Source organism: Neopsephotus bourkii, unplaced genomic scaffold, assembly GCF_033783945.1.
Source record: "Neopsephotus bourkii isolate Nb327-2 ecotype Australia unplaced genomic scaffold, CSIRO-AGI_Nbou_v1 NB_867, whole genome shotgun sequence".
Classification (NCBI taxonomy): Eukaryota; Metazoa; Chordata; class Aves; order Psittaciformes; family Psittacidae; genus Neopsephotus; species Neopsephotus bourkii.
The window spans coordinates 172,838-200,634 of record NW_026901363.1 but is presented as its reverse complement, the minus strand read 5'-3'; the positions used below and the strand labels follow the sequence as shown (position 1 = coordinate 200,634).

Here is a 27,797-nt window from a genome sequence, read left to right as displayed (position 1 = left end):
CCCTATCCCTATCCCTATCCCTATCCCTATCCCTATCCCGCTCTGTTCCCTCCATCCCGCCCCTCTGCAGCCCCCCGGACCCCTCACACCGACCCTACCCCACTCACCACACCGGCACTGTTCACACACTCCACCACCCGCCCTCACGCCCGGTCCGGCTCCGCCCATCCCTCCACGCTCACCAATCAGCGCAGACGCTTCCAGCAGACTCCACCCACTCCGCCGGCTCCCGCCACTTCTGCTTCCCCGCTCTCTGGGCCGAGCATCGCGTTAGGTGCTTATCGCTCGCTGATTGGCCAGCGGCCTCTTCCCTGAAGCCAATCGCATTGACAGAAGAGGGAGAAGTTCTTCCCCCCTCCGTCAGTCACCTCTTGGACCCGCCCCAGCCACCTGTTGGCCAATAGCAATTGTCCAAGCACCTCCCAATAGGAGTAAGGGTTGCCATGGCAGCAGCTTGGCGGCATTAGCCAATGAGAAAGCGCAACTGTCAGGACCGGAGCCGCCGCAGGGATGGTGAGCGCGGCCCGGCCCGGCTCGGCTCTGCCCGGCTCGGCCCGGGGGCGGCCTCAAGCCGTGCCCTGCTTCGCTTTTCTCCGCTCCGGCTTCCCGGTGCCACGTCCACGCTGGGGGCTGAGGCTGGCGCTGCCCTGCGGGTCTCACCCACCCTTCACGGGGCGACACGGACTCATCCTCCTTTGCTCTTGTGCTGCTGCGCCAAGGCCTCCAGCTTGCCGAAGCCCTCGCAGGGAGGCGCGTCCCAGGGGGAAGAAAGCGAAGCCCAAGCTGGACCTCACCGAGGAGCAGAAGCGGGATATCCGAGAGGCTTTCGACCTCTTTGACACGGACGGCTCTGGGTATGTGGATGTTAAGGAGCTAAAGGTAAGAATGTGCCTAGTGCTGAAAGCACAGTTCTGCTGAGGGCATGAATAATAGGGGCATAAACACCTAAATATCCTTAAACGGGAGAGATCCCCCCAGCTTAAAACGCTGTTGTCAACAGGTCCATTTGTCTCTTCATTGTAGCTCTGTCCTGCTGCTACTATGTGTCTCCAGGGCAGGGCTGGCCAAAGTACGTGGATAGTTCTGTATTTCTGTACCATCACCTTCTCTGTTACTAAAACATCAAAGAGGGGTTGTGCGTATTAAAAATGTGGGGTTTTTTTTCCCTGCTTGTGTGTTGCTGAGGACTGCTGCTTTGGAAATGGGGCTGTCCGAGCTATGGAACACACCGGTGGGATTTGTTTTCATGCTTTTATTTATTGCAAAACATTTTCAGTCCCTCCCCACCCCTGTCCTGTTGGAAGAATAGTAACCAATAAATCAGGAGTTACTTTGCTTTCAAAGTTTGCCTTTCCTCTTTGTAGCTGGATATCCATGTACTTAAGACCGTGGAAGGAGAGAGACCTGATTCCAAACTTGCCACTTGTCCCTTTATCAGAGGAACTAAGACTGAAGCGTGTAGGTGGGCACTGGTCACCAAGTGAAGGCATCCTCTGGTGCTCTGCTTATAGAGCTGTTGTCAAAGGCACAGAGTGTTTGAGCTGTGTTTTCCCAACGTCCACTGGAAAACATTTTTGTCACTAGAATAAAAAAATCAACTGATTGAAGTTCCCTGAGGTCTCTCATCTTCAGACCTCCCATGTTTGTGCCATCAGATCCGCTTGTTAGAGTCCAGCAGAGCTGCACGTGTGGTAGAAGCTTCTTTCATAGAGTCACTTGGCTTGAAGTTGGTTGAGACACTTCTGGGTGTCCCATTTGCTTTCTTGCTTACAACAGGCCCTGAAATAAGCTTTATTATCACTATTAATATTCCTCAGTGTTGTGTTTCTCATTGCAAAGGGAATAATGGTAGCAATTCCCCTGACAGGAGTAGCATAACATTCAGTTTTCCAGCAGCCTTGGAAATTGCTCTCCACAGTCCTCTGAGACAGTTTGGGATTTTTCCTTCAACATATGAATGGCAGTGGCACTCTCTGAGTGCCCATCACAACAATTTTACAAAGCACTTACCAAAATAGGCTTTTGTAAGACGAAATCCACATTTTATCAGAGAAAACACTTCTCCAAGGCTCTGTTACAGAGCTTTGTCCTCCAGAGTCTCACCAGTTCTGAGCCGGGGTGGGTGATATGGTTTTTCTGGGGACATAAGACTTGGGTTTCAAAGTGATAAACTTCAGCTTTCCCCCCTTTCTCCTGTGGTTCTGTTTAGAGTTTTCTATGATTTAGAATTGGTTTTTTGTTTTTACAGGTGGCCATGAGAGCACTTGGGTATGAACCTAGAAGAGAAGAGATCAAGAAAATGGCATCAGATATCGATAAGGAAGGAATAGGAAAAATCAGCTTCAGTGGCTTCTTAAGAGTGATAACACCGAAAATGGTATGTGACGTTAAAAAGCACTTGTGAAAGTGGTGGAGCACTTCTTAAAACATATTGAATAAAACCAGATATTTAACAGTAGAAGATCCCAAATCTGAAATCCCAGAGACATCTGGCCAGCTATGAAAGAAAAATCATTCCCTGAAGCCCTGGTTCAGGAACCCTTCACATTTTCTACATGTGCTTCCTTCTGGCTGGCCTTGGTTAAATTTGCTCTTCAGCGAGTTTCTTAGTCTAATGCTTGTCTTTATATTGAGTGTTACCTACCACATAACCACTACTTATTCTTCCTTCTTTAAGGCTGAAAAAGATTTCAAAGAGGAGATTCTCAAGGTCTTCAAACTGTTTGATGATGATGGAACTGGTAAAATCTCTTTCAAAAACCTCAAACGTGTCGCCAGAGAACTGGGGGCGAATCTCACGGATGAGGAGCTGCAGGTTTGTTTGAATGGGAATTACCTCAGTGAGGGAGGGAAGCTCAGGGCCAGCTTCCAGGCAGAGGCAGCAGCCACTCGGGTTTAGCTGCTGTCCTCTAAACGAATTGTTAGGAAAATCTGCCCTTCCTGGCAGGAATGGAAGAGCTCCTGTTAGTCAGGGATTGGGGATCACTGATTTTCATGAGGGCTGGAGCACCTCTGCTGTGGAGACAGTCTGAGAGAGCTGGGCTGGTTCAGCCTGGAGAAGAAAAGGCTCCAGGGAGACCTTAGAGCAGCTCCAGTGTCTAAAGAAGCTACGGGAAACCTTAAGAGGGGCTTTAGACAAGGTCCTATAGGGTCAGGACAAAGGGGAACGGCTTTAACCTGCCAGAGGGGAGACTGAGATCAGGTATTAGGAAGAAGTCAACTTTTTGTGGCATAACAGGTCTGGCGTTGTACCACTGTCCCCTCCAATGCAGTGTACTAAAAAGTTGTTCTAATTCTGAATTAATCTGCTAATCCTAATCCAGTCTAGCCTGCCTCTGATTCCTGAACACAAATATCTTCCAGGAAATGATCGATGAAGCGGACAGAGATGGGGATGGGCAAGTGAACGAGCAGGAATTCCTGAGCATCGTGAACAAGATCAGCCTCTACTGAAACAGTTTCACTTCTCTTTTGCACATCTGTATAAATATTTAATAGGTGCCTCACTTTTTTACAGCCTTTAATTCTTTTCAGACAGCAAAAAATGCGGGTCAGTGTTCTTGAAGTGAATGTTCTTACACTTGTGTTTGTGAGCAGTTACCAGCTGCAAACCTATTTAGGTGTAACAGCGTGGCTGCTCCTTAGTGCTCGTAAGATCTTTACACTCTGTGTATAGATCACATTTGTCAGTGCCAATGTTCACACCCTTCTCTGACTAAAACCCATGTGTCAAATGGTTATGGTTAGGTAAAGAGAGGACTCAAAACCTGATAGTGTGAAGCTGTTATTCAGCAGTTGATGGTTTTAATTTGGTGCCTTGGTTTGGGTGCAGCTGCAGTGAACTGTTTATATGACATATTTGCAGGGATCAGCACTTTATACTCTGTTTGACAGTGATTACCCTCCTCCCCGTTTTTAGTATGTTCTTTAAAAATAAAGTAATAAATAAATAGACTGCTGCAACGTATTGTACTGCTGCTCAGTACCCACCTTCAATGAAATCTCTTTGCATCAGGAGAGGAAAGTGGGCAGAACTGCTGCTGCAAGCTCTGGATAGTTGCAGGAATATTCAGTGGCTTCACATATAAGATTGTATTTAAACTAAAGTGTCTTATTTTAAGCCATCAGAGTTGTGGAATGAAGCACACAGATGGCACAGCAGGCCCTCTGGTCTGCTGCCAGAGAAACAGCTGACTCTTTGCTTGCCCTCATTTACCTTCATGAAACCCCACACAGCTTCATTACTTCTTTCATAGAATGCCAGATGGGTGTGGGTTGGGAGGGACCTTAAAGCTCTTCCAGTTCCAACCCCTGCCACAGGCAGGGACCCCTTCCACTAGAGCAGCTTGCTCCAAGCCCCTGTGTCCAACCTGGCCTTGGACACTGCCAGGGATGGGGCAGCCACAGCTTCTCTAGGCACCCTGTGCCAGTGTCTCAGCACCCTCACAGGGAAGAGCTTCTGCCTAAGATCTACTTACCTTTACATGTGTATGGGTTCTGGAGAAGAAAACCTGGCCAAGACTGAGAACCTCTGTCCACAGTGAGCTTTTAGGAGGTGAAGTTGTCCCACCATTCTCACCCACTTTCCTACCCTGTCTGTGAATTTCCTCTTGTTACATTTTCATGAGCACACCAGGATAACATTAATCTAGAAAGGCTGGACCAGGAGACCCTTGAGGTCTCATTCAATCTGGGATTCTATGATTTTCTTAGCACGAAGAATGTAACCTATTCTCGTTAGACCTGTATGCTAACGTGGGTTTGATTCTGCTTTCATCAGTGTCACATTCATGTCCAAATCCAGGTTCTAACAAATCCCAGCAAAACAAGTGGGTTTTCCTGCTGGTGACTTCTTGTATTATTTTCCCACTCACTGGACAACAAGTAGCACACGGAACATACCCTAATCCTGAGTAAAAGGCAAAAATGAAGCAGAATTCAGCCTGTGTAAAGTGTCAGCTTTTATTCAGTATCACAACCGCACTCCTGCCTTTTGCCACGAACCCATCTGTGAGGTGGAGGTGTGGGGCAGCCTTGCAGTGCTGCCAAAGGTGGATGTTTGAGGAGTCAGACAGAGACTATTCCTGTTGACACATGACATGTTCATGCTGGGACAGCCCAGTCACACTGACATGACCTAGGCAACTCCTCAGCCACTCTGAACCAAGGGCAGTGGCTGTGCTTGAGCCCCAAGGAGACCTGGGTTCTGCATGCCAGCTCCATGTGTGCCCACAGTCCAGTTCCTAGCAAGCTTGCTCTCACTAAGGGCTCTGTCCTTGGCAGAACACAACAGCACTTGTATTCCTCTGGAGTTCTGCCTCCTCAGCAGCACCAGTGGCCCGATGGGGGGGAAGAACTCCATCGTCTGAGCAGCAGTCTGCCTGCTGAGATGTGGATGTGAAAGGGGAAGACCGTTATCTGCACTCCACAGGAGATGGATTCTGTGGCTTTGTGGCATTCAGGCAAGCCTGACTACTTCTTTGACCATCTTTCCAATGCCATCGTAGATGTCATGGATGGGGGCGTTGCACATGAAGGCACTGGTGGTCACCAGCTTGTTCTTCACATCCACATGGATTTCGGTGACGTGTTTGTTCACATGCTTACAACCAAGCTCCTTCATGGTCTCTGCAGTCTTGGCATAAGGCCATCTACAAGAAGAAAAGAGAATGAACCCTGGGTGGGAAGTTGTCATTGCACAGAGTGACTGATGAAGCCAGGAATCAAAGTCTGGATTACCGGGAGATGGATGGTCCCTACAGAAAGCCAGCTCAATAGGGTCCCAATGTTCTCCTGTCAGGGGAGTTTCTCTGGGACTATAGAACCAGGAAAACCTCCACATTACAGTGACATAATAAAACAATTCTCCCAGGTACTTGAAAGGTTTCAACTTTTAACTGTTAAGTGCCCCCCCCAAGGGCCCTGGTTACTAAACGCTTCACTCCAAAGGCAGAAGCTATGTCACAGTTTGTCTTTGAAGTGGTGTCTGTCAAAGTAAGAGCATAACTGAAGGGTGGCTTTTGCCATGTGTTGGAGGGAAACAAGCTCCCTCCTGTTACTTCTCTTTGTTTCACTGATCCCTCTGGTATTATCCTTCCCTACTCCTAGTAAAGGGGAGGACAGATTCCTCCTGTCCAGGAAGCTTAACATTGTCCTGTCTCATTTATTCCTGTATGATTCTTGCAGTCTCTTGTACTTCACATGGTAAAACACCCCCATTGCAGAAAACGGTCCAAATAAAATCAGTTTTCTACTTTAACATGAGGAACATGTAAATTACAAAGGGGGGCATTAAAAACGCTGCGTATTTGATTTATCAACCAGGTTAATGCATGACACGAATCATTCTCAGAAACAATGTTCAGCTCATCACAAGACTTCTGCTATCAGGACATGATAGGTGGGACAAGGCACTCTATACAGCAGGGGGGCATTGCTGATTCCATGACATTCCTGGTGGGATCTCCTCTGGGCACACTGAGGTTACTCACTTCTCACACTCTGTGTCATGACCCACTGTCAGCTCACAGCCTGGGAAGATCTTGGCTGCCAGCACTGGGGAAATGCAGCACAGGCCAATGGGCTTCCTGGCAGCATGGAATGCCTTCAGGACATCCTCCACCTCTTTGGAGATGATGCAGTTCTTGCCTTGGGTAGCCCAAGTACTCAGGTTTTTAGCCACTCCAAAGCCACCTGAGAGAAGAGGAACAGATTAGACTGGAAGATCAGTACTCCAGGGCAGGATTTTCCCAGGTATTACTTGGTAGGACACTAAAATGGATTGGGTGCATGGCAGCATTTGCCCAGTGGGATAAAGGAATTAAGAGCAGACAAGCTGAACGTCTGTGAGCTGACTGCCAGCAGATGAGACATCACAGCACCTTGCTTCCCTCCAGGACTGAAGGAGAGTTATAAATGCTGTGATCGGTGCTGTGTTTCACATGCAAATTCCATTTTTTCACCCATGAATTAGGGTGGAACATAGAATCCCCGAGTCAGAATCAGCTAGGTTGGAAAAGACCTTTAAGATCATCAAATCCTGACAAGTTTTCACTTGTCCCTTAATACTTGCTCCAGGCCTAATCCATCCCCACTGAACTGCACGGTCCTGATAAGGAGGTAGCATATTGGAAAGGGAGAGGGTGGGTTTGCACCCAGTGAAAGCAAAGCTCAGTAGATGGCAGGATGCTGTCCTACCTGGTATGATGAGGGCATCCAGCCCCTTGACATCCAGCTTGGCTAGGTCCTTGATGTTGCCTCGGGCTATCCTGGCACTTTCAACCAGCACATTGCGCTTCTCCTGAGTTGGCTGCCCTTTCACGTGGTCCACCACATGCATCTGGTCAACATCAGGAGCATAAACCTCTGCCTGGGGAAAGAGGGGAAAAGTCTGTTATCCTTTAGCCTTGTACCCTAAGTGTGTTAAAGATGATAGGTAGTGAATGAAAACGCTTGAGTTACTGCATTAGGAAAGAAATCTATTTTCGGTTCTCTATTATATTCCATTCCATTCCATTCTATCCTTTGCTTTACTTCTTTAGACCAGCATGACCGACAAATAAAAGCAAGGGATTGAACTAACACCTGAGTTTCCTCCACTAGAGGCCTCTGCTCATCCAGGGATGCGGCAGGGCTCTGCTCCCAGCTGCCAGCGCAGGGAATGGCAGGAGGGAACCGAGCGCAGCAGCTCCAGCAGGCAAGAGGCAAAATTACACACGCGGTGGACGAAAGGTCTTGATTCTTAACTTTAAGCCGGAGAATTCCTGCTTTGAAGGCTTTGGGATTGAGTGCCCTGGCTCCGCAGCACGGGTCCATCACTACCGTGCCGTTGTATTTAACTGGGGCATTCCCATTCCCAGGAAAAGAGCTCCGAGCTGAGGGTGATGTTACACAGGGCTTCTCTCCCCCCTCTTCCAGGCTCGCACAAACGGCACATTAGAACAACTGCCTGAGGGTTGCCTCTTTTACCCCTATTCAAGTTCATCTAACAAGAACTTGGCTGTTTTCAGTTCTCATCTTCCAGGGGGTCAAAAAGACGAATTCCAAACAGCCCAAACCAGCAGTAATCTTTTAGCAGAAGCAGAGGAGAGGGAGTGCAAGCCAAGAAGAACTGAGAACGTGCTTAGGGAAGTTTGTTTCAGTGTTTGGAAACACTCCATGCAGAGCTCCAAGCCCTCATACAACAAAGCTGTGAGGGCAGAGCAGAGCCCAGGGAGTTCACGCTGGCTGCAGCATCCCCTTCGCTGTGCTGTTCACTCTGACTCCAGTCACTTACACTTGGCAAACCCCATGGCAGCGATGGGGAGCTCAGGGTTTGTCCAGCAAAGCTCCATTGAGATAAAAGAGAGGGGTTGGGAAGCAGAGCAGGGCGAAAGGAGCCGGAGATGGAGTTGGTGCTGCTGGGGTGCCTCTTACCTGTGCCCCTTCCCTGCTGAGATGCACCAGCACGGCCGAGGACTCGTGGATCTCACTCCCATCGTACACCCCGCAGCCAGCCAGCACCACGGCCACTCGCTTTCCCATGGTCACAGCCGGAGCAGGAGGATTCCCAGGAGAACCCGGACTTGCTGTGAGTCTCTGTTCAGCACCCGGAGTCTTTTATAGCCCGATCCCTCCCCCTGGAGCAGGTGGGGCTGGGAGGGTTGGGCTCAGACTCTTCCTGGCAGGAAGGTTTTATTTCCAGTACCACAGGCAGGGCATGTCAATATTATTTGTTTCCTCCATTGGCTGCTGCTTTGCAGATCTTCTTCCCAGCACGTTGTGTCCAGAGCATCCCCAGCTGACGTGCCCCACGCAATAGAGCAGCAGTGTTTTTCCTTCCCAGCCCTCCATTTTCCATTCTATTTCAGACCAAAGAACCAAAGTCTTTGCACATAGGATGGTACCAAAGTGAGCCCGCCCAGAGCAAGTATTCAAGCCAGTGTGATCCTCTCTGCGTCCTGGTTTTTAAACTCTATGCTCAAGCCTCATCTATTTATCACCAAGATTTCCCTTTCTGACCTAAATGTTCTCATCCTCATATCCCATCTCTCCAGAGCAGATGCTTTGCACTCAATTGTAACTGTTTCCTGGCCTTTGGGTCCCAAGGTTAGAAGTTAATAACTTGATTTGTCATCAACAGCACATTTACAACATCTTTCCATGTGCCAGGAAAGTGGGACCGGGAATTGTCAGAGCCCTGACCTCTGCAGGGGCAGATGGCAGCAAGATTAACAGGGTGTGATGGGGAAAATCCCCTCCTCACCCACACTTGTTCTTCCTTGTGCTTGCTGTGCTCTCACCTGAGATGATTATCTACCTCTCTACTTCACCTTTGCACTGTTGAAATAACTGTGGCCCCTTGGGGCTGTCTTGCCAGTGTCAGAGAGCACAAAACTTCATACAGCATGCTGAGGAGTGCTCTTCAGGGGTTATTTATGAGACCTTTTCCTTGGCTCTCCACCATATTTGCAGGAGACATGCAGTATATGTATATAATGTATATAGACAGGTATATAGAGTGGAATGGGTTGCCCAAGGAAGTTGTGAATGCTCCATCCCTGGCAGTGTTCAGGGCCAGGTTGGATAGAGCCTTGGGTGCCCTGGTTTAGTGTGAGGTGTCCCTGCCCATGGCAGGGGGTTGGAACCACATGATGTTAAGGTCCTTTCCAACCCAACTATTCTATGATTCTATATAATAAAGTTATACTTCATTTAGTAGTCAGTTATAGCAGGCAAGAGGAAGATCCTCATTGCTGATGCAGGTGACTTGATTTATTCCATGCACTTAAAACTAGTGAACCCAGGCACCAAGTACCCCTAGTTGCTACCTATACAAGCAGGAGCAAACAGCATGTGAGAAAGGTCTTGCAGTCCAGCTAATCTAACACAGGCTTTGCCTTTCAGTTACTTTTATTACCCAGAACAGGAATTAAACCATGAGATCTGTGTGGGAAATCACCCAAAGCCTTTTCACTGCTGTATGTTTTCTGTTATCCAAGGTGCTCTAACTGTATTTTAGAGACGTATAATTTCCTCTTGCTTGGAAAAGCAGCTGAATCATGCTTGAAGATAGTTTCTTCCTCCTTCAGCTGGTTAGGGATCAGTCCCATTAATGATGGAACAGAGATAGCCAGAGGTGATGATTAAAACCAACTTCATTTAGACCTGCCTGTTGCAAACTGACTGAGCAGGTTCACCTTACCAGTATAATTCCCCTAACCAGGTTAGGTGTAACTGGACACACTAGGTTGGTTCTAGTGCCTGCTTCCTCATGTAATAAGATCTATCTCAATCAACGTATTGAACCTAAAAATCTATCTGCCATTCTTTGTAACAGTTTTCAGCTGAGTTCTATGTAGGAATGTCCGCACAAATTTGTTATGGCAAAGACACCGGGCTTTAATACTAACACCTTGCTTTTAACCTGCAGTAATAATCTAGTGAAGATGAGTGTGGAGCAACTCTGTTGCCTCAAAGCTCTCCTGGAAGGGTGAGCACAGTTCAAGGTGACTGAACTCCAAAGAACTGAAGAGATCAGTGGAGGCATTGTAGGGAGGATGCCAAGCAATGGGAATGTGCCATCATGCTCCAGTGGGCTGCCTAGAGGAACATCACAGCTTGCTGCTGTAGGGCCTCTGCAGAGCCACCCTTGACCACCCAGTCGTAGTAGTGGGGAGCTCTTTATAATGTTCTACATCTGTCATCTTATCAAGAGGCTGAGAGTGGAATTTGCTGTAACTGGGGCTGATGGGGACAGAAGCTGGGTCCTGCATGGGAACAGTCCCCACATTGGCCCATTGCTCACCAACAAAATGATGGGGGAATGTACCCAAGTCCAGGCAGGTGTTGTTCCTCTTTTCCATCAGAGCTCTGTCAGCTCCCACAGAATATTTCTCTGCCTAATTCCCATTGGATCCTGAGGCCGGTGTCCACTCTCCTCCAGTGGTAAACACCTCAATGCCCTGATCTGTATTCTCCATGGGAAGCAGTATGAAGCTGTGAATAGGAACATTGTGCCTCCTTTGGGATACAGCAGTGACCATGGCACTGCCTGGTACTCACTTGTTGCCTGTATAGCTGTGGAAAGCCAGGAAAGCTCCTCTGGATTCATCCTCACACCAGTGGACTCCAGTCCGCACCTTCGCATGGGCACCTCAGTCATGACAGCCACTTAGGGGGAGCTCTCCATGAGGGTGTGCAGAGAGGCTGGATTAGATGGATGTGGAGTGACACACGGATAGAAGTCACCTTTAAGGGAACGGCACTGCCTCTGCCCTGGGTTTGCCCAGCACAGGACGGTGCTGCCAGACATTCAGAGCTGTGACAGGGACAAACAGCAGGACCATGGCCAGTGTTAGGAGAAATAACTGGTCCCGAGGGAGCTCTTGGGCTTGCAAAGGGCTTGTTTGCTCCAGCAAGATGGATTTGTTACAAAACCCCCTCCGTTTTAACCGCTGCAATTTCCTCACTGGCAGCAGCAAAAAGGCAGCGACAGGAATAAAGCCTTGGCGTTAGTTTTCAAGTGTCCTTTTTAACAAGGGCTAATCAACAGTAAAATTAAGAGGCCCCCGGAGGGAGCTACCAGCGGTCCCGGCTGACTCACAGAGGGATATTTATTGCGGCACGGAACTCATCTGCATTTCCTCCCGCAGTCGGAAAGGGAGCGAACAGGAGATGTTTGTAGGGAAAAGGGGTGGAGAGCAGGGAGGAACGCGGGCCAGAGGAGCTGCTTTGGTTATAAAGAGCTAGGGAGGCAGGAGAGCAGCACTTCAGCCGCTGCTGGGTCCGCAGCGGGCTCTGCGATGGCAGACAGGAAACCTGAGTCACTGCATTCCTCCATAGGGCTCTTGGGCATTTCCGCAGGTAGGGATTGAGTCTTCTTGGCATGGGAGGATGAGGTTGGGATTAGTTTGCCTGGACAACCCCCTTTCCAAAGGGGGCTAAAGAGCCTGTTTAGTCGGAATCTTCTCTGCCTGGGTAATAGCTTTTAGATCCAGAGATCCCGGTGCCTGTTCCAGCAGCCAACAAAATATTTGTCTTGGCTTTCAAGTGCTGGCCTGAAGCTTTGGACTCGATCCATCCTGGGTGGGAAGCAAACCAAAACTTTGTGGTAGTCATTTTCATAAATGCTCTTGATTTGTATGCACTTTTCCTTTCCTTTCCTAGCTGTTTTCTCTGCAGCCGTTTTCATAGAGTCAGAGAATCCCAGCCTGGTTTGGGTTGAAGGGACCTTAAAGCCCATCCAGTCCCAATGGCAGGGACACCTTCCACTAGAGCAGGTTGCTCCAAGCCCCGTCCGACCTATTCTGTGTTCACTGCCTTTCACTGGCTGTGTTTCATCTCTCTGAGTGCTGCCCCTTCTCATTTTGCCTAGTTTTGTGTCAGCACCACGTTTATGTGACCATCTGCAGTGTGTCTGTGTCCCTCCCTGCCTGTCTGTGACTGTGAGCTGAGTTTTACCTTTTCCTGACAACGGGGGAGCACTTTCAAACGTGATTAAGTTCAAGTTTCTTAAAGCTGAGCACTCAGAAAGAGGTGAAACCTCGGACACAAACCGAGGTTCAAGACACCCTTCCTGCTCCCCTTAGGTTTCACTATGTGCAGGTCTTGTACTGTTGTTTGTCCCTCTTCCCTGCGCTTGCCACTCTGGTTCTCTCCTGGTTTTGGGGCCAAATTTACAAGCTCTTCCTCTCTCCCCCTCCCTTGTCACTCACAGGAGCACTCTTACTGGCGGTGCACTTCTACAGCTTGCCCCGAGCAGCCCCTCTGATCCCCAGCACAGCTCTGGGCATCCTTCTGCTGGTTTTGTCATCTCTTTTGGCATACGCAGGTAAGGCTCAGGGGGTGGCCAGCTTCAAGGCCTCCCCCTGCTATAGCTTTGCATGTACATGGTCTGCTTTCCAACAGGGTTGTAAATACCACAGCAGCCTTGTCACAACCCCGATTCATTCTGCTAGCGGGCACAGCAGATTTTTCTTCCATAGACAACCAAAGAAATCCATGTTAGTTCTGACCAAATGCTTTAGCAGCATCTCCAAGAGTTTTAACAGGCTGAATACATGTTTTCTCTAAAAACAGTTCCCAGGATCCCAGGCTTCCATGGATTGAACTGGCAAATGTGCAAATGCCAAAAGAACTACTTATGTGAGAGAAAAAATCACTGGCTATAACAAAGTCCACACTTCGGAATGAGCGCTGAGTTGTTTCTCCCTGTGAACTTGGAGCGATGAGCTCCCCTCACGCATTCTCATGAACACAAAGTGTTGTGCTGATGGAGTCTTTACGGTCATGTCTACACAGTGTAATGGTGCAGACCTACCCAAACTCATGTTAGCTCTGTCTAGCATCATGCAGGACCTGTGCAGCTCCATGTTAGCATAGTGATGATGCTTTCAATACACCATGTGCCTATAGCATAACCTACTGTCTCGAAATCACAGTCTGTCTCCATTATTGTTTGTTTCACAGGAATTTGGAGAAGCCTAAGAAATGCCTCCCTGCTCCTGTCCCTCTGCCTGACCATCTCAGTGTTCTGGTGTGGTTATGGAGTGGTCTTCATCCTGGAAGGGCAAGGAGTTTTGAAGGACATTGGCAGTTTCCGCAATGCCGTGGTGCCTGGCCTGGTCACCTTTACTTTGGCACTCCTCATTATTGCAGCAGTGGGCTTCCTGTGCAGAGAGGTCATCCTAGCTATGGTTGCTTCTGCTGTCTCACTTGCCAGTGCTCATGAAGTTGCCATGCATTACAGCCCAGCTTTCGGTTCCTCTGCTGTGGCTTGCAATTACATGGTTGTCTGCTTGGTTGGTGGCTACTTTGCTCTGGGCAGGCTTCTGTATTTCCTAACCAAAGAGAAAGCTGCCCTCCCTGGCACAGATCTAGCCAAGAAAAAGAGCCATGAACAGATCCAACCCTCCAGTGGCAGTCTGAATTCCTTTGCAGTCATGGGTCTCATCCTGAACATGCTGCCTGCCAGTGTCTTTGGCTGCAGGCTCCTGGGTGTCACTGGCAAGCTCTTTATTGGTCAGGTGCCCTGGCTGTGGGCAGCTGGGATCTACCAGATTGGCATCTGCATCTTATCCTACCGTGCCATGGATGTGCTTATGGCTACATTCTTTGGTTTCACTTCCATCCTGAAACTGGCTGGGGGCTACTGCCTTCTGTACCCAACCTGGCAGCTAGAGGAGCCATCTTTCCCTACTCCATTCCTGGTGGTTTTTGCAATTCTTTTTGCTGTCCTGGCTCTTTTCCTCACTCTGAAGAGTCCAGTGGATGGCCTCTATTTGCTGGTTTATGTGGCCTACTGCATTGCATTGGCTTGCTGCCCCAAGGGGTTCTTTGAAGGTGGACCCCAAGGTGTGGATGTGGCCATCTTTGTGGCCTCAGCCTTGATGACTCTCATTCACCTGTACAATGCGAAAGCAAGTGCCAAGATCCCAACAGGGAAGGGGGCTGTGAAGGCCCTGCTTGCTCGCAGCTCTTTCCTGAAGCTTCGTGAAGGGCCAGACCTTCATGCTCCCTACCTAGGGTATTCCAAGTATGCAGATGCAGAAGTACTTGGCTATGCATGCAGCGTCCTCGCTTCTTTTGCTATCACAATGACAGGGGACCCACAGGCTCCTCTTGCTACTGTTGTAATTCCGTGGGTAGTAGTAGCTGGTGGGATCCTGAAGCTCCTAGGTGGCTCAGTGGCCTTTGCCAGGGGTAAAACCCTGGAGAGCAGTGCCTTCATTCTCTATGCTGTCATGTGGGTCGTCTGGGGCTTGACAAGATACGCCGGCCTCTATGGCACTACCAGAAGCTTCCACACAGCAGTAGGCATCATTGCTTTCATGCTCTTCAATGGCTTCATTGTCTTCTGCACACTTTTCTTAAACATTGCCTGGTTCTTTTACTCCCTCACCTTCTTCCTCATCACCATCAGCTTCTTGCTGGATGCCATCCATGCTCTTCCAGCTGGCTATGACATTGCTGCCACTCTCATCTTTGGTCTGGTCAGCTTTTACTGCTTCCTGTCTGCCCTTTGCAACAGCATCTTTGAGGGTTCCTGCTTACCAATGGGTAGACCCATTGTGCAGCTTAGTGGTGTAGGGGGAGGAATGACCAAGTGCCTTCACCTGCCTGCCAGGAAAGCTTCCTCAGTCAAGAGAATTGCAGGTAAGAGAAATACATAGGGTGTAATGTGGGGTGGAGGGTAAATTCTGGGAGGACATTGTTCAATCCAGGTGTGGAAACCATGATAATCTGATGACATTTTGATGAAGTGGGCCAAGTTACCAGAGTCATTAGAAGCTGAAGACACCAGGGGAGAAATAGGATCAATTCCTTTGTAGGAGCTGGGTTTAGCAGTGAATTTTCTGCTGTCTGCCCTGTATCATGAGGGTGCTGAGGGGCTGGCACAGGATGCCCAGAGCAGCTGTGGCTGCCCCCATCCCTGGCAGTGTTCAAGGCCAGGTTGGACACAGGGGCTTGGAGCAAGCTGCTCCAGTGGAAGGTGTCCCTGCTCGTGGCAGGGGTTTGGAACTGGATGAGTTTTAAGGTCCCTTCCAACACAAACCAGTCTGGGATTCCATGATTCTATGATCATATCCCTGTCTGCTCATCCAATCTGAGATACACGAATCCTCCAGGCTGGGGCTGCCACTGGAAGATTTATACAGAGAAAGCAGGGCAAATGCATGGTGCTTGCTCTCTCCACAGGGCTGAATTTCTTCTGGCCCTGATGAACGTGGCCCAGAACTCCCCTAAATGCCAGCTCTCCTCTTGGATGAATGCTAGAAAATGCACTGTCAGAGGAAAAGCTTTGTTAGTTGGGAACGGGAGATGAGAGCACCGAATTGGCTGTATTGTCTGTGACAGCTCGTCCGTGAATTACAGCCCTTCACTTCTAGTCACTCAAGGGGTTCTGCCCTGTTCACATGCCAACAGATATCCTGAAGAATGGAGGGACTTGCGGCATCCCCACAGATACTGTCTATGTGCTTGTGGCAGCCTGTAACCGCCCTGATGCCGTGGAGAAAGCTCACCAGTAAGTACTTGTCTTGCTGCCCCAGTGAGGGTTTCCTTGACTTGCCTCTAAGGCTTAGAGCTGCTGCTGAGTAGTGGCTACAGCAGCCATCGAGATATGGGATGCATAGCTTACCCTTCATGGGAACAGCAAGGTGAGGAGCCTGAGGGAGAAGATGTGAATGAGGAAAGGAGATAATTGAGCTGCAGTTGTCTTCTAGGAGACTGAGGGAGGTGATGGAGCCAGGTAGCTTGGATACCACAAGGAAACCCCCCAAAAATGGCAAATACGCCTGTTTGTAGGTATAAATCGTCACAAGTAAAACCCCTCTCATGTTAAACAAATGCCTCTAGCTGTGCTTCTGTAAGCAAACAGGACCCCTTGTATTGGTGCACTTTACTTAGAAGTTGGACAGCTGGAACTTCTATCCATCACTGTGTAAGAAGCTTAAAACTTAAACTGGAGCAGGCATCCCAGATTGGCAATAGTCACTAATGTCCTTTCCTGTCAGGTCATCTATTGAACAGTCCTACTTTTACTACAGACTGCTGACCTGGGGCAGAGCCTACACACCTTGTCTTTACACAGTTTCCTTTCCAGCTTGAAAATCAATCCCCATCTCACTTCCAGGCTCATTTTTCTTGCCTCCTTTCCAGGTCCAAGCGCCAGGCTCAGGATCGCCCCATGTCACTCTGGATTTCTAGCCTAAAGCAACTGGAACCTGCAAAGCATTTGTTCAGTCCCCTCCTCTGGGACTTCATGGAGGCTGCCTGGCCATCTCCTATTAGCTTGGTGGTTCCCAGAGGTGAGGAAATGCTGTGACTTCCAAGCTGTCCTGGAGAGCTTTGGCTTTGAAACTCCAACTGGAGCTGCATCCCTGCAATGCCACATGCTCCATGGTGATATTTCTAGCACGATCTTTGTGATCGCAGTGATGTACATCCATAAGTGTGGTGACTCTTCCTCATGCAGGTGAATGGGTGGACTTCCTGGGGATGAAGGACTCTGCTAAATACGTGGGTACCCCTCAGAGTGTCGCCATCCGCATCCCTGACTGCTCTGTCACCACACACCTCATCGACCTGGTGAGTGGCCAGAACATGCTCATCCAGCAGCACTGGACCAGACCTTGCCCTTCCATTGCCCAGGGGGCAGGCTTGGTGTCAGTCACCAGCACCCAGACCTGCTGGAAGGGAGGATAGTGAGAGACTGGAGCATCCTGACAGACCTAATGGCATGTCCCGCTCCTCTCTTGCTGCTTTTCTCAATGAAGAGAGATTCCTAGGATGTCCAGATTTGTTTTGGCATTGAAAAGTGCTAGAATGAGTAAATCCCACAAGAAAAATATCACTAAGAAGCAGTGGGGAATGCAGGCAGGTGGTAGCTGATTTTATTGCTGAAAAGTGGCTAAAAGGAATAACCACCAGGTCAGAAAGCCAGAAAAGATGCAGTTAACAAAACCCTTTGAGTTCCTACGTACAACGCTTCTGTCACAAGCATGGGCCAGAATAGCTGGTCTAGAGCATGGCCAGAGGAACTGTAATCCTCCAGATGTTCCAGTCATCTCTAGGAGAGACACTGTAGGTCTTTGGCAGTTGCTATTGCTGGAAAACAGAATGTTCTTTCCTGACCAACACCAGTAAACCCCAATTCAGCAGGGTGTTAGTCACCCATACACAGATTTGGTGGGACCTATGGAGAAGATGTCTCTACCTGTGAGTCACACTGAGTTCTCTTTAGTCACAGGGACTCATGAGTGAACTTCAGAGCTCAAGTCATCTGTTTTAAACAGCAGAACCTGCTCAGAGCTCTTATCCCCATGTTTCTGTCACCAGGTTGGTCCCATTGTGGTCACATCAGCTAACCCAACAGGAGAGGCAGACACAACGCACCACAACCAAGTGTATGCCAAGCTGGGAGATAAGGTAACTGGGGTTCTGTGTCTCTTTATTCCAGCTGGTCCCAGAAGACGTGGGATGGAACAATACAACCACTCTGTTTCCAGCAGACAAATCAATAGGGGATACAAAGCATTTGGGAAAGCATCTCATTAAAAACTTCTTAAGGACACTCCTCATATTGGTGTCAGTGAAAAACAGTGTCAAAGAGAGAACTTGGTTCTTGTCCTGGGAGACCAAACCAAAATTCTTGTGATTGATACAGTCCAATCTGGCTTGGCAAAGTGAGCTTGTTCCTCTTCCAGCTCAGAATGATACAGGCAACACAAAAAGGCTATTTTGCTTACAAGCAGTAAAGCCACTGATGCCTGAATGTGCCCGGGCTCTGATTGGTTTCGAGATGTCAGAACACAGCGGATTCCCATCCAAAGGGGAACCTGGTCTAAAACTGGTGCCAAAACACTAGACTATTCCTGGCTTTTAGAACTTTCTTAAGTCCTGGAAGTACAATGGCCAGGCCATTGAAATGGCTCCTTCACATCACTGCTAAACCCAGAGCGTACCACATTTCCTGTATTCATGGCAGCTTACATGAGGGCAGTTTTAAACAAAAGGCAGCACAAATCTTCCAACTCTTAACTCCTTTAACTGATTTTCTACACATTTCCTGTGTGGATGGGACTTCTTCAGAGCCCCTCAGCTGATGTAAACCTGTCTTTACTGTCCTGCTGACCCCACAGGGAGCATTCTCTCTCTCTCTCTGCTTTTGTTAAGTTCATTCATCCCAAATTCAGCCCTCAGTGTCAATAAATTGGGGCAGGAAGGAGCAGATTTTTCTTTGATAATAATTACCTTCTGCTGAGAGGGGGAAACTGACCTCTCTTTTCCAAGGGGAACTTGGTGTGAACATCTGCTGCCCTTTAGGTGGATGCAGTTCTTTGTGATGGGCCTTCTCCAGAGAACATTGCCTCCACAGTCGTGGACTGCACCAAAATCGACAACGGAAACATAGGGTTCTTCAGAGTCGGCATCATTCCCAAGTCTCAGGTAAAATTAATCTTGACTCTCTTTCTGCTCCCTTTCTCCATCCCCATTAAGTGGGTTTCAGACTGGGGGGCTCTTGGTTCCATAAGGAGGTGAAGAAATCTGTGATAGCATGAGGAGTTATTGTAGGGTGATGTGAAAGAGCAAGAAAAACAGAGCTCCATGTTGCCTGTGTCCTGATCCTGCCCCTGGACCACCATTACACCTCTCTCTGTGAGGTGAGGCTGATCCATTTGTGTAATGAGCTCTGAGATCCAAGGCTGTGGACATCCATGGGGCAGGCTATCCACTGGAAGAGAATAGGTCATTATTTCAATAGCTGGAGAAGAAATCAGTGTATTCCCCTAATTACCGACCCACTCACAGCAGAGTTTACTACTTCCAGGTACTGCAGATACTGGAGCAGGTGCAGAAGAAACATGCTTTGGTTCCTAACAGTGGCCCTTGCACCACAAAAGGCCATGCAGAGCATGGGAATCGTGGCCATGCCGTGCACAATGGGGTGGGCTCGGCCGCCTCGGAAGAAGCAGCGCCGGTACAGCCCCGCGACGATGGCTGCGAGAATCACACTCGCCTCTGACTCTGTGCAGGTCAAGCAGTTACGTGCTCAGGAGGGAATTGTGTGCTGGAAAAATGACATACAGGTCACATGTGGGGAATGGGAGAGGTTTCCCAGCTGTGGGGTGACTCACTCATCTTCCTATACTGCTACAATATCCCGGTGCAGCGCTGACTGACACCACAGTCACCCAGACGTACAATTCACTTACAGAGACTTTCACTGAAGATCAGACACAACCAAAGGAAGTGTTATACCAGTGACAGACTGGCCTTAAAGTATCAGAGCTTTGTTCCTTCCAGGTTGATTTAATACCTTCGGTTTGGGGCACAGAGTAGCGTGAAGTGTTTCATGATGATGTGTTGGTGGAAAAACACTGCATGAAACTTGACGTGGGAGAAGGGAAGATGTATTCAGGTGCTATGCTGTGAATACAGTAGATGTTCTGAAATAGATGAGGCAAAGCATCGCCTCAGGAGATGTGCTATCTTCTGATACATCTTCTCAAACAGGTCTCACAGAACTCGACACTAATACAAAATGTCATTAGTTGAGGTGCCTTTTTCTGTATTTCAATCAGTGTGAGGGTGGAATGAGTCCAATAATATCTCCTTAGAAGTGCTAGAGCATTATGGAAGACCCTTCCTTCCCACGTTATCTTAGAGTAGGAATTTCAGGAGACTCGTCTGCACTGCATTTGAGGATGCTAGAAGCTGGTCTCTTGCCCTATAGCATAACTGTACCCATCTCATCATACGTTTCCTCCAGAGTGCAGATTTAGCACAGAGTGGTAGCTGCTGACCAGGAGGAGGCGAAAAGAAGTTTCAAACTAACAGGAAGAGTTTTCCTTGGCAAACACTGCGTGGCTGCGCAGGTAATGGTGCATTTAACCTCTGAGAACTGTTGATCTTATTCTTACCTGACTCAGGTGCAAGGTGCTGATCAAACTCCAGTTGAAACCAATGAAACCAACACCCCATCCCTGGCAGTGCTCAAGGCCAGGTTGGATGGGGCTTGGAGCAACCTGGTTTAGGGGAAGGTGTCACAGGGTGTTAGAGCTGGGTGAGCTTTAAGATGCCTTCCAACCCAAACCAGGCTGTGATTCTATGAATTGATTCATTGATTTCACCTGAAATTCTGCTGGAACTTAACCATAAATGCTGTGCAGTCAGAGGAGCTCAACCTCTACGAGCCACAGCAACACCAGGTCTTCCCAGCTTGTTCTTACAGAACTGGCTCTCTTCCTGCAGAGAAAGAAAATGCCAGATAATCGAGTTTCTTGAAGAATTTTGCTGGTCTGTTTACTGTATCTCTTTGGAATTTATTAAAACTGATTTTTAGAAACCAATAAAATATTTTCAATACACAGTTGTGCATCGCACAGGGCTGTGCTCTCATCCATGGCATGAACCTGGAAAAAACCTGGGGGTCAGAGGGTTTGGGATGTCAGGATGTCTGGGATCCTGGCCAGGCATGAAGGATCTTGCAAGGGAATCAAGCTACATCACTTTCCATGGTGGGGAAGAGGGCAAGAGAAGGTAACTCTTAACATCACCCCCCTGGTGCCAGCTCCCATGCTGAGGAGTACTCATGAACTCGTTTCACCCCTGAATGAGCTGAATTCATGAGCTGAATTTCAACCCTTTCCTTTACTCAGTTATAAACCCCAACCATAAACACTGAAATCTGAGGGAGGGGGATAAGGAGAACTAATCTGGAGAGATGCTGAAGCATCACAAAGCCTTTTGCTGCAGGAAAACAGCCGTGGCTTAAATACACCAGGGATGCTGCTACCCTGTACTGCAAATAATGACACATTTCAGTGTGCTATGAGTTCAAAGGTTTAAAAAGGTGGATTCCTCACAAGGTGCCTTGCCTGGCTCCATCCTTCCTCTTTCACTGTCTCCATGGTGCTTGTTTCTCACCTACAAAAGGTTTTGGTCGCAGTATCAAGACACTGGGAGAACGTGGGGGGGAACCAGTTCTCACTTCACTGAGTGAGGTGCAAGACAGGGAGATATTTCAGTTCAGTTCAGTCCTTATTTCACCCCACCCACACCTCTCCTGTGCACGAACAAACTGCAAAGAAATAGTGGAGGGAGGAGGAGATATAAAAGAGGTGTTTCAGTTAAATCAAGGCAAAACCAATTCCTAATATTTCCACAGTTTTCCCAGCATTCAACATGAAGCCAAACGTTTTTCAAGGGGAGTGGGAGAGAGAAACGAGCTTCTGTTTCACGTGGCAAATCCAAAACACTTCAGCCAGACAATGTTGAGATAAACATTTGGATATTGCAGTAGACCTGCTGAAAAGTCACAGGTCAGATCCATGTTGAGCTCTTGACAATATCTATCAAATGTCTTCATCACTAAAAATGGAGGGTTTGGTCAAAAAAGTTGCCCAGGCTTCCTCAGAGGAGACTTACTGAGCCCTCCTGGTGATGTTCCTCTCCTGTCCTGCTTAACAGGAAGGAATTGCTCCATTGCGGTGTACCAGAGGAAGGGGACAGAAGAGGAGTTGCGGTCCTCAGACCTCCATCCCAGGAAGTCTGAAGTGACTGAGGAAAACCAGACTTCTGCAAAAGGCCAGTTCTGGTTGCATTGTCAATGACTCGGAGGCCTTTAGGCCTCAAAGGTCACCCTGGGAGACAAAATAATGTCATGAATGGGCTTCTTTGTGAAAACCCCAATGTTTCAATCCCACTGGGATTGGAAACAACCCAGGAAGAAGGGCTGTCCCACGTTGATTTTGCCCTTTGTGGAGTCTAGACATGCATTTCAATGGAAAGAAAAAAAGTGGAAAATAAGGTAGTGTATTTTCCAGTGGCAGGAAAAAGCCAGCTCACCCTCCTGAGAATAGAGCTGTGCCATAGGAACAGGATCTGACTCAGCGACATCTTCAAGGATGCATGTTGGTATAGAGGGTGGACCTGATACTAGAGTGGGCAGAGCGGTTCAGAGAGGAAGGGTGTCATCACAACCACCTCGAGTGAAACCAGCTGAGCAGAAGCCTTGAGACATGGGCAAAGTTGGGAATGTCCTTTGACCAACTCCAACTTGGAGAAGCACCAGGACGTGGCAGCTCTGCAGGGACAGGGTCCCCCCCTCTTTGGCCTCTGCTCCTGAGATAGTCAAAGTCTACCTATAGCTTGGGATGGGACATGGGTTGGCGGAAAGGGCAGAAGCAAAGGCCCGGTTAATTGGGTGTCAATCAGCCAAAGCCAAATCAAAACCCTTTCATCTTGGTGCTTTTCAGAGCACAGAGTCTGAAAACACAACCTGCAGTTACTGTTACACTCACCTTGCTGCATTCTTCCTGGTACTCCTCCCAGGTACACCAAGGGCAAGGGGTTATTAGTACACAGCCACCAGATAATCTGATTTATTGCTTTTGGGGGAAATACCAAGAACAACAAAGAAACAGCATATTTTGAAATCCTGGGCTGGATCCTCAGCTGCTCCACAAAGCACAGCTTGGGCCTGATGACCAAGCTGTAGTACCCAGACAAGAACTGGACAGCAGGTTGCCTGGAGAGGTGATGGATGCAGCATCCCTGGAGAAATTTAAGGCCAGACTGGATGTGGTTCTGGGCACCCTGATCTGGTTGAAGGTGTCCCTGCTTATTGCAGGGGGGTTGGATTGGGTGAGCTTTGCAGGTTCCTTCCAACCCAAGCTGTTCTATGGCTCTATGAACCTCTCATGGTCAAGAGCCACTTGGAGCCCCTGGTGTTTGGGCCAGCTGAAATGCTGAATTTACAGAAGAGCTCTGAGCTGAGACTCAGAATAAGTCAGGACAGAGCGAGCTGGGTGACAGCATCTGGGCACTTCACCAGAGCAGAAATTGACTGTTATCTTTTGCTGCGTGTCTCCCTTGTAATTCATGGTGCACCTGAAGCTGTTGGTTAGGAACAGTGGTAGGAATTTGTCTACCTAGCAAATGAAATCGATTGTGGGAAAGCTCTCATGGGGAAAAGCAGCCATCTGGAAATGGAGCTTCTTGAATCATAACAGGAATTAACAGGATTAACTTGTGACTCCATCATATTCTTCCTTTCTTCCCCAACTAGAAAAGCATCTGATGGCTTCAGGACTTTCACCTCCTCTTTATGGCACTGTCATAGCTGGGGCTGAGAGAGAAAAGTCTGCATCTTTGGGCAGGGGTGGCGGCTTTATCAGATCCCTGTATCCCCATGCTCAATTTCCATGGTTCCTGGCATCTCACTGCCACTGAGGCTTGGTTTATAGCTGACCATGTGTGTGAGGGCTTGTGTTCAGCTTGGTGACTCCATGGTGTGTGTGTGTGCAGTCTCTGATGGAGGTGATCGTGCACCTGTGGCTCTGTCGGTGTAGATGCTGAACCCATCAGCTCTCTGTTCACAATCAGCACACATTGATGGGGTATGAACATTCACAAAGACAGGATCCAGCCCCACACACTGGTCCTCTCTCTACTCAAAGGATCCCACAGCAGTACAGCCTTGGATCCCCCCAACTTCTCACCCTACATACTGGATGGAGGACGATAAGCAGAAGGCGCTGCAGAGCAGCATGACCAAGGGGTCATGTTGGGGGCTGGATAGGGAGGTCTGTCCTGTACATCCAGTTCAGCGCTGCCTCCAGCCATGGTTCAGTAGCCCTAATAAATACCTCCGCTGAAAGCCCATGATGAAAGGTTCAGAAGTGTTATTTTGTGTGAGAATCGTGTTTTCATTCCTTCCTGGAAAACACAAAGAGAAGATCTCACTCATGTTATTATCTCTAGATACCAAGAAAACAGGAATTTCAGCAAAATCTTCTGCTCTGGCCATGGGACAGATGCTGGGGTTTAGACAGTTATCCTGAGATAGATATGTCTGTCTCTGGAGCTGTGGGACAGAGACACTGCAGTCCCTGCAGGGCCATGCCCAGGCATCCTTGAGGAACCTCCGATTCTCCAAGTTCTGCTGCAGAAGCAGAAATCCTGTCTCACAAAGCAGCCTGTTTTGGCTCTGTGCAGCTCCCAGAGGAGCAGGACTTGTAGGATCGCATCCCAAACACTCTCTACCTGAGCTCCTCCATTCTCAGACCCTGTTTTCATATTACCCACCCAGCAGGAAGTACCATGGGCCTTTCATGAGATGTTTATTGGCGAGTTTCAGTAAACAGCCAGCTCTGAATTCCTTCTCTGGAATCAATTACAGGAGCAACCTTCCTCCTTCGGCCTGACTGCCAGTTCACACCAAACAATCGCTCTCTATTTGCTGATCCATGCAACCAGTTTCTCACTGTTACGGGTTTCACTGTGACCTTATGCAGTCAGTGACAGCACCCTGCATTAGGAGGATGTGCCCAGATTGCCTTTCAGTGCACTGTTCTTGGGAACCTGGAGAATGGGTAAGTCCCAGCAGTGCTGACTGCCCCTGGCCAAGCTCACCGTATCTCCCCAATGTCCCTAACCCCCTGCAGCACCCTTTCCTTGCTAAGGCGCCTGTGCTCCCACATTAGGTTATCAGATCTTACATGTCCCAAGGGGGATCACAGACCCTGTCCTCCTTCTTACCACCCCCTACACTTGCTCCAGGCCCTCCTTGCCTGCAGCTGCCAGCAGCTTCACTCCTGTGCAAAACAAACCAAGTCCTAAATGGTAACACAGGAGTCTCCTGTGGCCATAGGGGTGGAAGAAGAATAAGGAAGGAGCAGACATAGCAGCTTGGTATGGCTCTGGGTGTGAAGAAGAAACCAAATCCAGAAGGCAGCATTGACCGTGATGGCTGGGACACAGGATACAGGCTTGCTTCTCCTTGTGGTGGGGTTTCCATAGACATAATTCATAGAATCTTTGTCGCAGGTCAGAAGGGACCTCAAGGATCATCTGATCCAACCTTTCTTGGTAAAACATGACCTATACTAGATGTCCCAGCATCCTGTCCAGCCAGACCTTGAAACTGTCCAGTGCTGGGGAGGCCACCACTTCCCTGAGGAGATGATTCCAGTGGTCAACTGATGGTCCAATTGACGTTGATTACGTTCCCCATCTCGCTTCCAAGCTCTAGCTCTCCAAAGACACAACAAAGTGTGAGCCAAAGGAGGCTAAAGACCTTGCCCATATCTCTTCACAGCTAAATTGGTATAAACAGAGGCACTTTGGGGGTTCATAACTGAAGACCAGCTTTATGCAGCAGCTGGTGGATCCATTGAGGTTGCCTTGGCTGTGGTGCTACAGGTTTTGGTGACTTTTTTAACTTTCTGTGCGTGCTTTGCCCAGAACAGCACCGTTCATTCCATCTCTTGAGGAAGTGAATCCCAGCAGGTCTCTGGCAAAGGGCAAGAGTTGGGTACAGGGGGTGCAGTGAACACAGGAGACAGGTTCATTTTCCTGCTACTCTGCACAAAATTACATTTAAACCACGCATTGATAAGATGCAATTTGGTGGAGTCTTGACCTCACCACTTGTTGGAGATGCCCTTTCCTCACTGATAAGGTTCTCAGAGAGATAAAATGAAATAATCAAGCAGTGAAAAAAAACAAGAAGGCAGGAGCTCAACTGACTTCTGAGCAAGTACCAGGAAGGGAGCTGGGGGCAAAATGAGGAAACCCACCCACAGGAGAGATCTAGGGAGAATGATGATGTGGTTCACATCCTTCACCCCTAGCTCACTTAGAAACTAAAGGTGTGGTTGCTCATTGTTGATGCCAAGTTGGAAATGAGCCTTCAGCAGTATATAGCATCTTGTAACAGGAAACACAGCAAGAGGTGTTAAATATTAGCGATAGCCCTAATGAAAGGACCTTGTGTTTCAAGAGCTTGAATAAAGGAATTGAAGGCTCTCACTGTTGATCTAAGGGACGTGTGTTTCTTTCCCTCTAACCTTGCCCAAATGCTGGCAGGGGCAGTGCAGACCCAGGGAGTTGGGGAATTCCCTGGGAAGAACTCTGAATACACGATAACACAGATATTGTTGCAGGTCCCCACCTCTTTGTGCTGGATCTATGGGAAACAAAGACCTGTTATGGAGCCTCGACACAGTGCTGCTTGTTCACATGGGGTTGGTGGCTGAACAGTTTTCCTTGTCATTATAACTATTCAACACCCAGTGAAAAATCCTGTCTTGTATTTGGCTAAACATGATGTACAGACCAAAATCCCAAAGGATTTTTGGAGATATGACAGCCAATGCTAATGCATTGGTCAGGATCTCGTCACAAGCGCTTGGGATTTAGAGTTGTTGCTGTTGGGAATACAATGAAATTATATCAAATCATATCAGAATGGTTTGGGTTGGAAGGGACTTTAAGGATCAACAGATTAAACCCTCTTGGAGGCAGCTATGGATGACTGCCTTGGGAAATCTGGACTTTCCTTTGGCATTTGTTGAGGATATCGGCTGGGCATCAGCTCCCAAGGCAGATATGCTGCCTTTGATTGGTTTAAGTTTTACAGTTCCTCCATTCCCATGGTCTTACGCATGCAATTGGGTATTTCTGACCAGCATGACTGGAGGTTATGGAACAACAGGCTTGCTTGTCAAGAGGAGAATCATGATAAATTCCAGCCAAGCCACCAAAAACTTAATGTTACCGTACAATAATTCTGATTCCCAGCATTTGAACAAAAAGGCTTTGTCATGATGGGGGTTCACCCCAATACATTTGGTAAAGCAGCACTAAGGCAACACAAAGCTAATTTATTTCCTTGTTTGTGGCGGAGAGACACGTGCTTGTTCCCAGCACAAACTGGGGGAAGAGGAAGAAGATTGTGTGTTTTATTGTGTTAAATAAAAACATTTACTTCCTTTTTATCATGCCACACCTGATGCTGGAAAACAGGTGCAGTGCAACCACCTCTCTCTAATCACTTCTCCTAAGTCATCAGAGCACATGAGATGACGAGTATCAAGGTAAGAAACCCAAATATGGTGAATGGCTTTGTGTAACACCATTTGTTTCCTTGGTTATTCAGCAAACAATACAAAATCAATGCATGAGCCCCCATCTTTACATCTCTGGCCTACACCTTGCCTGTAGGTGCAGACGGTTTATTGATTTAATTGTGCTCTGCCAGTAATCCTTTGCATGTTGTCAACAGAAACCACCGTTCATGGTCCTCTGTCATCTGAAGCCAAGAGGCTCCTGTAATTTTCTCATCTTGTTCTATTTATAACATAAATTATAGATTTGTCCATAGCTCTGAAGCTGCAAAATAGTTTCTATTTTAACCCCTGATTTCCCAATCACCACAATGCTCTCAAGTGCTTTCCTCAGGGGCTGAGACATCCTGGTCTTGATTTACCTGCCATATAGCAGCAGTTCATGCTTAGCATGCAACGTCC

At 48.3% G+C, this 27,797-nt stretch overlaps 5 protein-coding genes across 6 annotated transcripts in view; 3 read left to right on the top strand and 2 right to left on the bottom strand.

The window, feature by feature from the left end:
* NSDHL (NAD(P) dependent steroid dehydrogenase-like) overlaps positions 1-27,797 on the bottom strand; it is a 90,473-nt gene that overhangs the window by 9,706 nt on the left and 52,970 nt on the right. The gene's annotated exons all lie outside the window — the stretch shown is intronic.
* Positions 1-27,797, top strand: part of LOC133214031 (potassium voltage-gated channel subfamily C member 1-like) — a 310,932-nt gene that overhangs the window by 246,542 nt on the left and 36,593 nt on the right. The window lies entirely within an intron of this gene.
* On the top strand, positions 471-4,124 carry LOC133214094 (uncharacterized). Its single transcript, XM_061356786.1, is given in 5 exon segments — positions 471-761; positions 763-879; positions 2,249-2,377; positions 2,678-2,815; positions 3,364-4,124. Coding segments are annotated over 5 exon segments (765 nt in total). The 3' UTR covers positions 3,454-4,124.
* On the bottom strand, positions 4,949-8,568 carry LOC133214018 (glutamine amidotransferase-like class 1 domain-containing protein 3, mitochondrial). The gene is made up of 4 exons (XM_061356671.1): positions 8,416-8,568; positions 7,198-7,369; positions 6,492-6,693; positions 4,949-5,651 (listed from the first exon to the last, which is right to left on the bottom strand). The coding sequence occupies exons 1-4, from the start codon at positions 8,521-8,523 to the stop codon at positions 5,459-5,461; spliced, it is 675 nt and encodes a 224-aa protein (XP_061212655.1). The 5' UTR covers positions 8,524-8,568; the 3' UTR covers positions 4,949-5,458.
* The window catches only part of LOC133214028 (uncharacterized), a 153,978-nt gene continuing 137,306 nt past the window's right edge, over positions 11,126-27,797 (top strand). Inside the window, exons 1-9 of one of the 2 annotated variants that reach the window (XR_009725962.1) lie at positions 11,126-11,844; positions 12,698-12,811; positions 13,450-15,135; positions 15,907-16,006; positions 16,642-16,790; positions 16,958-17,070; positions 17,821-17,910; positions 18,808-18,930; positions 19,313-20,525. Coding sequence is in view for 1 of the 2 variants with exons in the window: in XM_061356682.1 (XP_061212666.1) it covers positions 11,784-11,844; positions 12,698-12,811; positions 13,450-15,135; positions 15,907-16,006; positions 16,642-16,790; positions 16,958-17,070; positions 17,821-17,910; positions 18,808-18,930; positions 19,313-19,507 (2,631 nt within the window). In the remaining variant the exon portion in view is untranslated. Of the gene's footprint in view, positions 11,845-12,697; positions 12,812-13,449; positions 15,136-15,906; positions 16,007-16,641; positions 16,791-16,957; positions 17,071-17,820; positions 17,911-18,807; positions 18,931-19,312; positions 20,853-27,797 lie in introns of those variants that run through there. The other variant, XM_061356682.1, reaches the window with a different exon arrangement.